The sequence below is a fragment of the Quercus lobata genome, chromosome 11 (genome assembly GCF_001633185.2).
Source record: "Quercus lobata isolate SW786 chromosome 11, ValleyOak3.0 Primary Assembly, whole genome shotgun sequence".
Lineage (NCBI taxonomy): Eukaryota > Viridiplantae > Streptophyta > Magnoliopsida > Fagales > Fagaceae > Quercus > Quercus lobata.
Genome location: NC_044914.1, coordinates 17,136,667 through 17,151,192, shown reverse-complemented (window position 1 = coordinate 17,151,192; position 14,526 = coordinate 17,136,667). Strand labels below are relative to the sequence as shown.

The 14,526-nt window shown below is 45.6% G+C and overlaps 1 protein-coding gene across 1 annotated transcript; it reads left to right on the top strand.

Moving 5' to 3' along the window:
• The first annotated feature begins 4,350 nt into the window (after nucleotides 1-4,350).
• LOC115968036 (uncharacterized abhydrolase domain-containing protein DDB_G0269086-like) lies at nucleotides 4,351-7,722 on the top strand. The gene is made up of 3 exons (XM_031087226.1): nucleotides 4,351-4,982; nucleotides 5,672-6,615; nucleotides 6,690-7,722. The coding sequence occupies exons 2-3, from the start codon at nucleotides 6,142-6,144 to the stop codon at nucleotides 7,368-7,370; spliced, it is 1,155 nt and encodes a 384-aa protein (XP_030943086.1). The 5' UTR covers nucleotides 4,351-4,982; nucleotides 5,672-6,141; the 3' UTR covers nucleotides 7,371-7,722.
• Nucleotides 7,723-14,526: the final 6,804 nt, after the last annotated feature.

Here is a 14,526-nt window from a genome sequence, read left to right as displayed (position 1 = left end):
AATTATTTTGCTACAGTGTTTTTCAGTTTCAGATTTCAGTTTTCAGTCGTATCCAAACAGACCCTTAGTGTCTTTTTTTTTTATTTTCTCAACTATCTACACCTAAATATTCACATGCTCTTTATATTTTCATAGATTTTTAGAGAAATACATGATTGAAGGCATGGGGAGATTGTTTGTGATGGGTCTTGAAGGGAAGATCTAAAGTTGGAGGCAGTCAGGCAGAGGCAGTAGGCATTGCCACATGGGAGACCCATCTTTGCACTTTGTAAAGACAAAGTTTCTAAGATAAAATTGTTTTAATTTATTACTTATTTTTGATTAGTTAGATATCTTGTGACTGTGGATGTGGCCGTGAGTGTTGTTAAATTGTTTGGTTTTGTGTACCAATATTTGTGTGTTTAATTTTTGTTTTTGTTTGAGGGGTTATTATTAATTAAAGTCGTATTAAAAATGGGTTGTATGTTTAAATTATAGTGGAAATTTTGTTTTTTCTTGAGTATGAATAACATCCATATAACTAAGTAAAAATTTCTAATTAAAATTTTAATTTTTAAACTTCTTTTCAGGTTAATTTTTGAGTCATATTCTTAAAGCTAAAAGAATTATGAGTAAACGAAAAACAATTGATGCATTCTTTAAGAAAAAAGATGTTAGCAATTCAGAAATTAGGACACCTATGGCTGTAAAAATAAATATTGATACTTCAATGCCTGATGAACAACTTAACCCCTCCAAATGTTCAAGAATTTAATCTGAAGAGATAGATTGTGATCCAGGACCACGTAAACAAATATGTGAATTCCTTATCAACAAACAAGATGAAATCTAACGAGCTTATCTCAAAGAAGGTCCATATCAACCTAAAAATATAGACTATCCATACAACGATGATATTCATTGTCGTCGATTTCAACTTTTATGGTTCAAATTAGCCCCCTCATGTAAAAATTCCTGGCTACGCCCTTGCCGATTTTTTTTGTACATGTTCTTGAATTACACTTCTTATATGCATGTGTGTGATTTTACTTTCATTCTTACTATACATCAAAATTCTGAAATGAAATGGTAAGTTTTTTCTTCCTCTTGTTAAAGTCTTTTTTTTGGAAATGCACATGTTTGTAACTCAAAGTTAGCCCACTTTCATATGACTGTCCATCATATTGATCTATATTTCTAATCATATTAATTAAACCAAAATGCATGTCTAAAAAAATCATAATAAATCATTCTTTAAAAGCATATTGATAGTTGATTAACTTATCTTGTGCTCACTACACCTCCCTAAATTGTTTCTTTGCTTTCTATTTTAAATTGAAAGTTGGGTATTCTTCTCTATTTACTACAGGAAGAAGGTATAGCAGCACTTGAGTACGAAATTTCAAACTCTGGTGGAGATGTTTGTCCTGGCTCCTTGAGGGGTGTTTGTGCATCATTTATTCGATTTGTTAATACTGAAAAAGCCCAAATGAGCAAAAGTCTTCTCCAAGGACTTGGAACTGGTAAATTTGTTTATCCCTTCATGGTTATAAGTAAACCTAACGTTTGGCTAGTGGTGCAGAAAATAGATTCCACGTTAGGCCAATTTAAAAAGAAAAATACTGAGATTTGGTCTTGTTATCAATTGGATGATAAGTACGAGATCATTGTAAGGTATGAAAATAGCTTATAATTTATTTTCATGATCTTTGTAAAATTAACATGTGATATAATGATTTATTGATCATTTAAAAAAAAAAAAAATCATATTTGAAGGGACCTTATTGCTGGTGTTATTCAATTGGTGAATCTAGGATATATGGGAGAACTAAAGATTCAAGACATTGCTATTATTAACGGTCGTGCCAAATTGATGAGAATCTCAAATGAACTTGAAGTCAGTAAGCTAAGGGACCGATTATAAAACTATTGGAAGACTTATTGGGAAATGATCCTAACAATCAGGAGTTGAGCGATTTCTACATTCATATGAAAACAATGTCAATGTAAGTACTCATTTACATTTAAACCCGTTTGGCTTTGTATAAAGTATTTTCTTGAAAATATTTTTCTTATTTTTCAATATTTGGTACACTGAAAATCATAGTCAACAAAAACACTTCTGGGATTAATTGAAAACGCCAATAAAATCTTAGAAAATGGTAATACGTTTTTTTTTTTTTTTTATAGTGATCTTTTATCTTCATGTTGTAAAATTTTTCAACCAAACAAAATCAACTAAAACTCTTCTTCCACTTGAAAATAAGTAAATAACTTATTTTCCTCATAAAATTTTAGTTGAAAACTTCTTTTGAAGGGAAATATTTTATGTTGAAACAAATAGTTTTTCGTATGTGCATAAAATTATGTTTTCAATGTCTAAGTCAATTTCTTTTCTGATTATTTTTACCTTTTACTTTTTGAAGGCGCAAACTTATTCATTTGAGAGATCATCCGATGCTATTGACGTCTCAAGAGAGACTTCACTTCCTAGTATTAGCACTTATGTCGCTTAATTATGAGAAAAATATGTCAGATTGGAAAGCTAGATTTGATGGTCTATATAAATTATAAAGAGCAAAAGGTTGACATAGCAAAAAGAGTTGAGAACGATCTAGAATATAAAAAGGTGTTCAATTACAAAATTCTCTCAAATAGTGCATCGAGCCAGATTATTTTCTCTCGGAATGTCATAATACACATTAATGGTGATAGGCAATGTGTATGTACTCTTATCTGTCTATCATCTTTGTATTATTATTAAATGCATATTAGTTTATTATCATTTAACTTTCTTTTATCAATTTCTTTTGTGGAAGTCATATGCAGATTAATATTACATGTGGTAGTAAGAGTGAGAGAAGTTTTTCAAATTTCTTCATATTATTGACTAAATGCATATTAGTTGATTATCCTTTAACTTTCTTTTATCAATTTCTTTTGTAGAAGTCATATGTAGATTAATATTACATGTGGCAGTGAGAGTGAGAGAGGTTCTTTTTTTTTTTTTTTTTTTTTTTTTTTTTTTTTGGGTTTGCTTATGACAAAAGTAGATTGATGCTTATCAAATTTCCAAGAGATGTCTAGGTTGATTTGGGTGCATGTAGAAGGGTTGCAATAAGGCTTCGTTTGGAAGTTCATAACGGAATGAAATGTATTTGATAGTGCTTATTATTCTCATTTTCTTGACTTTCTTGAATCTATGTACTTTTAATTACAATTCTTTAAGAGATTCTCTCGTACACTTCCTTCATACTTAGATGGTGTATTTTTAGTAATAAGACTTTTTTTTTGTAAATAATTTTTTAATACATAATTATCACTTTATAAATACTATACATTGAAGTTTGTTTATATTGTTACAGAAAACTAGCGAGCAAGTTGAGAAAAAGTTGAATGATTACTTCCCACAATTGTTGACAAGGTTGTACTCATTTATAATTGATGAGGGAATAGATGTTTGGGATCAACGCAAGTAAGGGTTGTCGTAATTAATTGTAATAAACATGATTCAATATTTGTAGATTTATGTGTATCAAAAGTGTTTTGTAATATATATGGTCCCTTGAAGAATACCTTCTTAGGAGATAGATAAATATACCCACTGTTGGAAGAACAAAATTAATAAGGTGTTAAACCGATTAGGTTGAATTATGAGATATTATTTAATAAAAAGCATTTGTTTTCATGTTATCATAATTAATGGATTGATATCATAATGCATCCATCTGAAATGGATTGATATCATAATTCAAATTAAATATTATAAATCTAAAGATGTATCCAGTATGACATCACTTAAAATTTTAAATGATGGAGGACTCTATACACTATCAAATCAAAAAAAAAAAAAAAAAAAAAAAAAAAATCATAACCATGAAATGGATTTTCTCAATTTCTAGTAAAATGGAGAATACCATTTTTCAAGGTCGTATCTTTACCAATAAGGATTGTAAGAACCAAGTACGAGGCCTATGGGCCTTGGATTACTATGGGCTCACAATCTATTTGTAGTGGGCTTGAAGGTTTCCTACTATGGGTCGTTCTCGGCAGAGACTCAAAGCAACGCCCAGTTTGATGTTCACTCTGTCACTCTTTTCTCTCCAAGTTTCTGAACCCCTTCCTCTCCCATCTTTCTTCTATTTATAGCCTAGGTTAGTGGGACGATCGTGATTACAGCCACCGTTTGTGCTATTGAAGGTCCAATATCATTTGATTTAAGTGGATGTTTAGGTGAGAGGGCGGTGCTGCATTTATGATCTTGGAACTTGATTCCATCTGGACCGATAATGCTCGGCAGCTCCGTCTCCCGTGCATACCACATTTTCCCGGGAATGACTCACGTACATGACCGGGAACGTTTGACCGAGTCCACCTTGGAACTTAATACCCTACACTTGTTTGTTATTTATGAATTCCCGGGAATGGCGTAGGACGACTGGACCTTTCGGCTGGGCCTGTGGCCAAAACTAGTACGGGACAAGGCCCAGGGCCTGTATGGGCCTGGGATCACCGTACTGTACAATTGGGGCAGGGCCCGGGGTCTGTTTGGGCCTAAGATCTCGGTGCCGTACAATAGCCCCCCCTTGATTCATACTCGGTCATCGAGAAGAATCAAGGAGCAGCATGGGACCTTTTGACCTCGGGAGTATTTTAGCCTGGGACTTCTGACCGTCATCTCTCATTTAATACTTATCTCAAAAGACGCGCCGTTTCGCGGCGCCAGGCGCAGTCGTCATTATTGCCTGACGGTTCGAGAACCGAAGCGACGTGCGGATTGGTTGTGCTTGGCGTTCGTTGGACTGCTCGTAGACCGCGCCCATTTAATGCTTGATTCAGACGCTTCTTCTTCCTCCACTCATTTTTCTTTCCTCTATAAATAACCTCCCTCTGAACAGCATCCCATTTTTCCTCTGCCAATCTTTAGAGCTTTCTTTTTTCTCTGCCGACCACATTTCCGTGCGCTTGCTTACCCAGTGTTCTTTTCCTCCTTAGAACCCAAAGTAAGTTTTTCTTCCCCTTCCTTTTCCTTTCAACTTTCATTTCTTTGAGTTTACTTTTGTATTTTTAGGCGTTATAGATGGGTTACTCTTACCTCCTAGAGTCCCCGGCTGCTTTGGCCACCTTTAGGAGTAAATTTAACATTCCCAATGACGTGGATGTGGCCTACTGCCATGAGAGCGATATTGAACTCCACCGAGGGCATGGTATAGCTTTCTTTCCTTTGATGTCCATTCTAGAAGGTGGGGTCAGGTTCCCCGTGGATCCCCTCTTAATAAACACACTCACTTACTACGGGCTTTGCCCGGACCAACTTCCCCCCAACTTTTACCGGGTAGTTAGTTGTGTCAGTAAGTTGAACCACACCTTTAACTTACAGTTAGACCACCATGACATTAACCAAATGTATAGGCTCTGTGGGAGCAAAGCCACCGGTTATTACCTAAAGACAAGGGATGCACGGGTACGGCTGATATCATGCCTACCTGATTCGAACAGGAACTCCGCCAATGAGTTCGTTAGGGTGAGCGGCAATTGGTTTGCCGGGGAGTTTCCTTGCCCCCTTAAGCCGCGTGAAGTGGGTTCGTTCCATCCCCTTCATATAACTGCTTTCTTTCGCCTCTCATTTTCTTCCTCTCGGTAAAAAGAATTTTTATGATTAGAGACTAATGCGTCATTTGATCTTTTGCAGACGGCAAAGTGTTTGTGCAGGACCTCAGAGTCGTCCACGCCAAAGACTTAAACTTCGTCCTCCGCTCTGAGATATACGTGCATTGGGACGGGCAACTCCGGGCTTCGCATTTGATTCTCGGTGTGGATCCGGTTTATTCTACTTGGCAGCCGTTCAAGCAGGCACTGATAGTTGACAGCCCCCTGCTGTCGTATATAGACGTTCGGTACGTGAACTTTTTACCGCCGAGTCTTACAACCGGGGAAGCGAGGGAATTTGGCCGGCGGCTTACTTGCGCAGACGAGCTAGCCCCTTTGAGAGACGAATCCGCGGAAAAAGCATCCCGGCGCCTCAGGGAGTTAGCCCACGAAGCCGTACAGCAAGACCAAGCGCAAGAGCAGCCAATCCCCGAGAATCCTGCTGCCGTGAACCAACAACAAGTGATAGAAGCGGCTGCCCTTTTAGCCAGAGCTGCCCGGCCTAAGGGAAAGATGGTATCTAGAAAAGTGCTGTCGGTAGAACGGTTTGTGCCCGGTGCCCGACAATCCAATCAGCCCCCTCCTCCCGAGGGCCGGGGTCAAGTGCCGCAGCCTTCACCCCCATCGCAGGCCGGACGTGCCCGGAAGAAGCAAAAGGTCACCGATCAACCTTCCACTTGCCCGGTCGAGGTCGCTGCCCAGACTCCTCCCCGTCCAACAGGTGGCATTGTTATCCGTGAGCCGCCGACTGAAGCCGGCACGGGGGGCGCGTCCTCCTCCCAAGTGGCTCCTGCGTGGGAGCCGAAGATCCTTCTGGACGGCAAACCATTGCCGTCAACCGCCTGCATTCGGATGTGGGATAAAGGCGAGGGCGGCCGTATTGCCCAATCTTTGGCCGAAGCTCTCCAACTTCCCGAGGATGTGCATGCTTTCGAGGATGGATCCGAGGAGTCGGTAGGGCGCCGGTTAGAGTGGCACGCCATTGCGGTAATTTTTTTTTGTCTTTCTAGTTCTTCATACAGGTTTCCTTTTGCCTTTTTTCTAACTTTTGTCCTTGCTAGGCTGCCCAAATGGCCCACATTGTGGCTGCTCGGGCACGGGAGCTTGCTGAGGAGAGCGAGCGCGAGAAGGAGGCGCGCGAGGCGGCGGTGAAAACGGCTAAGGAAAAACTGAAGGCCGCCGAGTCTGCTGAGAAGAAGGCTGCAGCTGCCGAGAAGAACCGGTCCCTGGCCGAGAAAAGGTGTGCAGAGCTCCTAACCCAGCAGAATGAGACGGAGCTTAAGCTAGCCCAAGCCATCAGCCTAAACACCTCCAATGCCGAGGAGATAGCTGACCTTAGGGCAGGCTTGGCAGCCGCGGAGCAGAAATGGTATGATGTCGGCTTTGCTGATGCCGAAAACTCTGTAGAGCCGGTGGTTGCTCGGGCTAGGAATATGGGCTTTGAGGCCGGGTGGTTTGCCGCCCTTCAGGCAATGGGTGTTCCTGAGGATTCGCATCTGAGAGACCCCGGCCAAATCCCATTCCCGAGCCCCGCCCCTGCTGCTCAGGGTACCCCGGTGGCGATTGACGAGGAAGAGACAGCCAGTATGAGGGAGCTGGTTGAGCAAATCGATGCTCACGCTGAGCCTGAGGAAATGGAAGCCACCAGTATCCCGACTGTGCAGGAGCTTCTCGGTGAGGCCCCGCCTTTTTCTTTGGCCGGCCAGCAGGAAGTGATACCGCCGAACCAACCTCCCCGCTAATTTTGCTTTTATTTTGCTTGTTCATTTTTATTTTATTGGTTTTACTTGCTCACGTCACCGAGATGCGGTGACCGAACATTTGTTTTATCTCGTTGGTTTTATTTGCCTATGTCACCGGGATGTGGTGACCGAACAATTGCTCTACTTTAATTAGAAGTCCGTTTTCTTTTTCCGTTTGAATTTGTCGAATGAAATTATCTCTGTTCGTGTTTTTGCTTGAACCACGCCAGTGCTATGGCTGCTTAATGTAATGGTACCCCCCGAGAACCTTTTACGCGGCGCTTAGCGTATTTTGAGAGCGCTTTTTGACTTAGTATTTGAAAAAAAAAAGGTCGGGTTAGGCTTTGGCTGAACCGGGAATCGAGCCGAGGGCCAGGTTTTTGTACTTAGAGAATTATTTGTAGGTTTCCACCTGCTCGGCGATAGTGATCGATCCGAGGATCAGGTTTCTGTCCTTAGAGAATTCTGTAGGTTTCCGCCTGCTCGGCGATAGTGATCGAACCGAGGATCAGGTTTCTGTCCTTAGATTATTATCTGTAGGTTTCCACCTGCTCGGCGATAGTGATCGAACCGAGGATCAGGTTTCTGTCCTTAGATTATTATCTGTAGGTTTCCACCTGCTTGGCGATAGTGATCGAACCGAGGATCAGGTTTCTGTCCTTAGATTATTATTTGTAGGTTTCCACCTGCTCGGCGATAGTGATCGAACCGAGGATCAGGTTTCTGTCCTTAGATTATTATCTGTAGGTTTCCACCTGCTCGGCGATAGTGATCGAACCGAGGATCAGGTTTCTGTCCTTGGATTATTATTTGTAGGTTTCCACCTGCTCGGCGATAGTGATCGAACCGAGGATCAGGTTTCTGTCCTTAGATTATTATCTGTAGGTTTCCACCTGCTCGGCGATAGTGATCGAACCGAGGATCAGGTTTCTGTCCTTAGATTATTATTTGTAGGTTTCCACCTGCTCGGCGATTTTGATCGAGCCGAGAGTCAGGCTTCTGTCTTTAGATTTGATGGTGATTCTTCCGGCGCACGGCTAAGGAATGATAAATAGCTTGTACAAAAGGATTCATCATGCTCTTAATTTCAATAGGATACAAGTAATGGCTTACACCGATGATTATGCGTAGAACTTCTTCAAGTTGTTGGCGTTCCATGGTCGGGGGAGTGGCCTCTCATCAAGGTCTTCCAAGTAGTAGGCCCCTGCACCCGCAATAGCTGTGACTCTGTATGGTCCTTCCCAACTCTGAGCGAGCTTCCCTGCAGTCAAGTCCCGCATGTTCCCCACTACCCTTCTTAATACTAGTTCCCCGGCAATGAACTCCCTGCTCTTTACATTTCGGTTGTACCTTTGGGCCAGCTTCTGTTGATACTCGGCAAGACGTATGGTCGCAGCCTCCCTGCATTCTTCTAGCCAATCCAAATGCTCCATCATCAGGTCGGCGTTCTGTACGGGGTCAAACCCGGCGACCCGTGCACTGCATAAGCTCACCTCGGTTGGTATGACTGCTTCCGAGCCGTAAGTCAGGGAGAACGGGGTTTCACCCGTGGATCTCCTAGGGGTCGTGCGGTACGCCCATAATACACTGGGTAACTCTTCCGCCCATCTTCCCTTTGCTCCGTCCAACCTTCTTTTGAGCCCGTTCAAGATAGTCTTGTTTACCGCTTCAGCTTGGCCGTTGCTTTGTGGGTATGCCGGGGTTGAATACTTGTTTTTGATGCCAAGCTTACTACAAAAGCTCCGGAAAGCATTGCTGTCGAACTGCAGCCCATTGTCTGATACTAGCGAATTCGGCACCCCAAACCGTGTAACTATGTTTTTCCATACAAATTTTTTCACGTCAGAATCCCGGATATTAGCCAAGGCCTCTGCTTCAGCCCACTTTGTGAAGTAATCTACAGCCACCAATACAAAACGGCGGTTCCCCGTTGCCCGGGGGAAAGGCCCAAGGATGTCAAGCCCCCACTGTGCAAATGGCCACGGGCTGCTGACAGGATTTAGCTGTCCTGCAGGTTGATGGATCATTGGGGCGTGCTTTTGACATTGTTCGCAACTTCGTACGTATTCGGCGGCATCCTTCTGCATCTGTGGCCACCAAAACCCCTGTGTCATTGCTCGGTGTGCCAAAGATCGTCCCCCGGCATGCCCGCCGCACACTCCCTCATGCAGCTCGGTCAGAAGCTCTTTGACCCTGTCTGGATGTAGGCACAAGAGGTAAGGGCCTGCAAAGGATCTTCGGTACAATTTCCGGTCTGAAGACAGCCAGTATCTGGGAGCCATTCGCCGAACCTTGTTGGCCTCGGCCTCATTCTCCGGAACTTTATCCTCGGCAAGGAAGTCTATGATCGGGCTCATCCAACTTGGACCAGCTACTGCCACCTGCGCAATCTCTACTCCGGCTTGGTCGGGAACATTCTTCACCTGGATGCTTGGCTCCTTTACAAGTTCTACCGTGATGAGCCTTGGCGTATCCTCGGTAGCCGATGAGGCTAACGTGGCAAGAGAGTCAGCGTGCTTGTTTTGTGACCGGGCTACCTGGGATATCTTTACCGTTCCAAACTGACCGATAATCTGCTTTGCCGCGCCGAGATAAGCTTTCATTCTGGGGTCCCGGGCTTCGAAGTCCCCAGTGATCTGATAAACCACCAGTCGAGAATCAGAGTAGATCTCTATGTCCTTTGCGCCCATATGTAATACTGCCCTTAATCCGGCCAACATGGCTTCGTATTCGGCTTCGTTGTTCGAGGCTTTGAACCCCAGTCTGAGGGAGTGTTCCAGTCGTATACCCTCCGGGGTGACAATGACAATACCAGCCCCGGCCCCCATAGCATTCGATGCACCGTCCACAAATAACCTCCATGGGCGAATCTCCGTACTACAGATTATCTTGCCTTCATCCTTGGGTGTAAACTCTGCGATGAAGTCAGCCAGAACCTGTCCCTTCACCGAGCTTCTAGGCCGGTATCTTATGTCGAACGATCCCAACCGAGTCCCCCACTTGGCAATCCGCCCTGTGAAGTCTGATCTCTTCAATAGTGACTGCAACGGATACTCGGTGAGGACGAACACTGTGTGTGCCTGGAAGTAATGTGGCAACTTTCTCGTGGCGTGCACCAGAGCCAAAACTAACTTCTCGAGAGGCAAGTACCTTGTCTCGGCATCGACCAAGGTTTTGCTCACGTAATACACCGGCATCTGCACTCCCCGGTCCCTTAGCAACACAGCACTTACAGCATGGTCGGTGACAGCGAGATACATAAACAGATCCTCTCCGGGATCCGGGGCCGTCAACCTCGGCGCCTTTGCCAAATATTCCTTTAGCTCTCGAAAGGCTTCATCGCAGCTCTCGTCCCATCGAAACCCCTTCCACTTTTTCAGAAGCTGATAAAAAGGCCGGCAACGGTCGGCAGACTTGGAGATGAATCTGTTCAGGGCCGCTAGCATTCCAGTGAGCACTTGCACCTATTTGGGATTGCTTGGTGGTTTGAGGCGGTTTACGGCTTCTATCTGGTCGGGGTTAGCTTCTATACCCCGAGTAGAGATCAGATACCCCAGGAACTTACCAGCCCCCACTCCGAAAGTGCACTTTTCGGCATTCAAGCGCAATTTATACCGACGTAATATCTCAAACACTCCCCGGAGATCTTCGGTGTGCTGCGACTCAATTCTGCTTTTCACCACCATATCATCGATATAAACTTCAACCGTGCATCCAATTTTTTCTCGGAACATTCTCGTCATCATTCTCTGATACGTAGCCCCGGCGTTCTTTAATCCGAACGGCATGACCTCGTAGTGATAATTTGCATTCGGGGAGATAAACGCAGTCTTTTCTCGGTCTTCGGGCGCCAAGGCAATTTGGTGGTAGCCCTGGAAGGCATCCAGGAAGCTCATCCTCGGATGCCCGTACGTTGCATCTACTAGCTGGTCGATCTTGGGCATCGGGAATGGGTCCTTGGGACATGCCTTGTTCAAGTCTGTGAAATCCACACAAACTCTCCATTTCCCGTTCTTCTTCTTCACCACGACAGTGTTTGCCAACCACTTCGGGAAGAATATCTCCTTTATGGCTCCGGCATCCTTCAGCCGCTGTACCTCCAGGTTTACTGCCTCGACGTGTTCCCTCGACGCTCTTCTCGGTTTCTGCTTCTTTGGGGGGAATAATGGATCCACATTGAGTCTGTGGACAATGAACTCGGGATCTACGCCGGGCACTTCATACGGGCTCCACGCAAAAACGTCCACGTTTTGCAATAAGAACAGCAACATATCTACCCTTTCCCGGTCGTTCATGCTTGTACCTATCTGGAAATACTTGTCAGCATCTGGGAGAATCCTTACCTTCAGCACCTCCTCGGCAACGTCCGCCCCAGCTTCCCCCTGGGGTTTCTGTAATTGCTATGAACTTTCTTTCTCGTTCTCCTCGGTTTGACCGAGCTGTTCGTTCTCCCTCCGGACCGCGGCGACGAGGCACTGCCTCGCCACCTGTTGATTCCCCCTCACCACGGCAACTCCATTCTCGGTAGGAAATTTCACTTTTACGTGAAGGGTGGACGGGACAGCCCCCATTGCGTGAATCCACGGCCTTCCCAGGATTGCGGTGTACGGTGCGAATGATCGGACCACTATAAATGTAACCATAACTGTCTTGCCTTCCATGTTTACTGGGAGAGAGATCTGCCCCTCGGGAATTACAACCCTCCCATCAAACGAGACCAACGGCGTGTCATACTTCGCCAAATCCTGGCTCTTTAACCCTAGCCCTTCAAAGAGATCCGGGTACATGACGTCGGCTCCGCTTCCTTGATCAATCATTACCCTCTTCACCAGGAATCCGCCTATCCGGGCTGTCACCACCAAAGCATCGTCGTGGGGTTGGACCGTCCCCTCGAAATCATCTTCTCCGAACGAGATGGTCGGCCGTCCATCTTTTTTCTTCTTCTTGGATGATTCTCCTTCCGCGCAGGCTACAGTCAGTATCCTTTTAGCCGCTGCTGCCCTTCTTGGTGCGGCATGGATGACTTCGATTACCCCCAGGGGTGGTGGAAGGGGATTCCTTTTCTGTTGGGATCCCTGCCCGGTTTCTCGGTTAACGGAATCTGTTACAAACTCTTTTAAGTACCCGGCCCTTGCTAGCTGTCCGAGATGATCTTTTAATACCCGGCACTGTTCAGTCGTGTGCCCCTTGTCTCTGTGATAGGTGCAGTATAAGTTTTGGTTCCTCCGAGATGGGTCGCCCCCCATTTTGTTCGGCCACCTGAAGAATGGCTCGTCTTTGATCCGTTCCAGGATCTTGTGCACTGGCTCTTTAAACACCACATTGACCCCGTCGATCTGCCCCTCTGGTTCCTGCATTCTGAAGTCTCGTTTCGGTTTTGCCGGCAAAACGTTTTGCCGAGATCTCCCTACTAAAGGAGCTTTCCCCCTGCTTTGCAACCGGTCATCTTCCAGGCGTTTGTACTCCTCTATGCGTCTCATCAGTTGCCTCATGTCCTCGGGGGGTCTTCTCGTCAGTGACTCCCGTAATTCAGAATCCTCAGGGAGTCCCATTCTGAAGGTGCTTGCCGCAATTTTCTCGTTTCCTCCACCGATCTCGTTATAGAGTTCCCAGTATCGGTTGGCATAACTCCGAAGGGTTTCCCCAACCCTCATCTTCATGGAAAGTAGTGCGTCAACCGGCTGTTGCACCCGGCTACATGTCACGAACCTGCTGCCGAATTCCTGAATCAGCTCGGCAAAGCTGTGTATGGAGCCCTTCCGCAGACCATTGAACCATCTTAGCGCCGTGGAACCGAGACTAGAGGGAAAAACCTTACACATTAATGCATCGTTGTGCGCATGCAACGACATCATGTGGATGTAATGGCTAACATGCTCCACGGGGTCTGTCTTTCCCTCATACGAATTGAATGGTGGTCGTGTGAATCTGCTCGGCATAGGAGCCCGTTCAATTTCATCGGAAAACGGTGATCGGGCAGCCATCCGTAGAGCCCGGCTCATTGCGTCCATGGAGGCATTGTGGTGTAGTCGTTCTTCCGGTGATTCTGATCCTTGGTGATCATAACCGTGCGACCGTGAGCGGTTCCGCCGATTGTGTGGTTCCCGTGATTGCCGGTGCGACTCTTGGGAGCGCGACCGGTCTCGGGACCGATGCGTATTAGACCGGCTGGAGGCCTCACCCTGGTTTTTCCTTTGCTGGGAGTTGCGATTCCTTTCATCTCGCCGAACCCTTGCTTCCAGCTCTAGGTCCATTACCAGTCTGCGTAACCGTTCCAGCTCTCGGTCCCTTTCGTCATGCCGCCGATGCGCCGAGACGTCCGAAACCGTCCAGTGTGTCTGAGCCGATCCTTCTCCTTGTCCGGACCCTTCCTCCCTTCTTGAGTGCTCCCTATCTTCCCGCCTTTTTTGCCTTCTCTCCCTCCATGTTGACCCCCGAGAAGATCCCATGGAGCCGCTTGGTGCACGCTCCTCAGACATCCTCCTCGTTTGAGTCTCAGTCGAACCACAGCTTTGTAGGAGGGCCCCACGGTGGGCGCCAATTGTAAGAACCAAGTACGAGGCCTATGGGCCTTGGATTACTATGGGCTCACAATCTATTTGTAGTGGGCTTGAAGGTTTCCTACTATGGGTCGTTCTCGGCAGAGACTCAAAGCAACGCCCAGTTTGAAGTTCACTCTGTCACTCTTTTCTCTCCAAGTTTCTGAACCCCTTCCTCTCCCATCTTTCTTCTATTTATAGCCTAGGTTAGTGGGAAGATCATGATTACAGCCACCGTTTGTGCTATTGAAGGTCCAATATCATTTGATTTAAGTGGATGTTTAGGTGAGAGGGCGGTGCTGCATTTATGATCTTGGAACTTGATTCCATCTGGACCGATAATGCTCGGCAGCTCCGTCTCCCGTGCATACCACATTTTCCCGGGAATGACTCACGTACATGACCGGGAACGTTTGACCGAGTCCACCTTGGAACTTAATACCCTACACTTGTTTGTTATTTATGAATTCCCGGGAATGGCGTAAGACGACTGGACCTTTCGGCTGGGCCTGTGGCCAAAACTAGTACGGGACAAGGCCCAGGGCCTGTATGGGCCTGGGATCACCGTACTGTACAATTGGGGCAGGGCCCGGGGTCTGTTTGGGCCTAAGATCTCG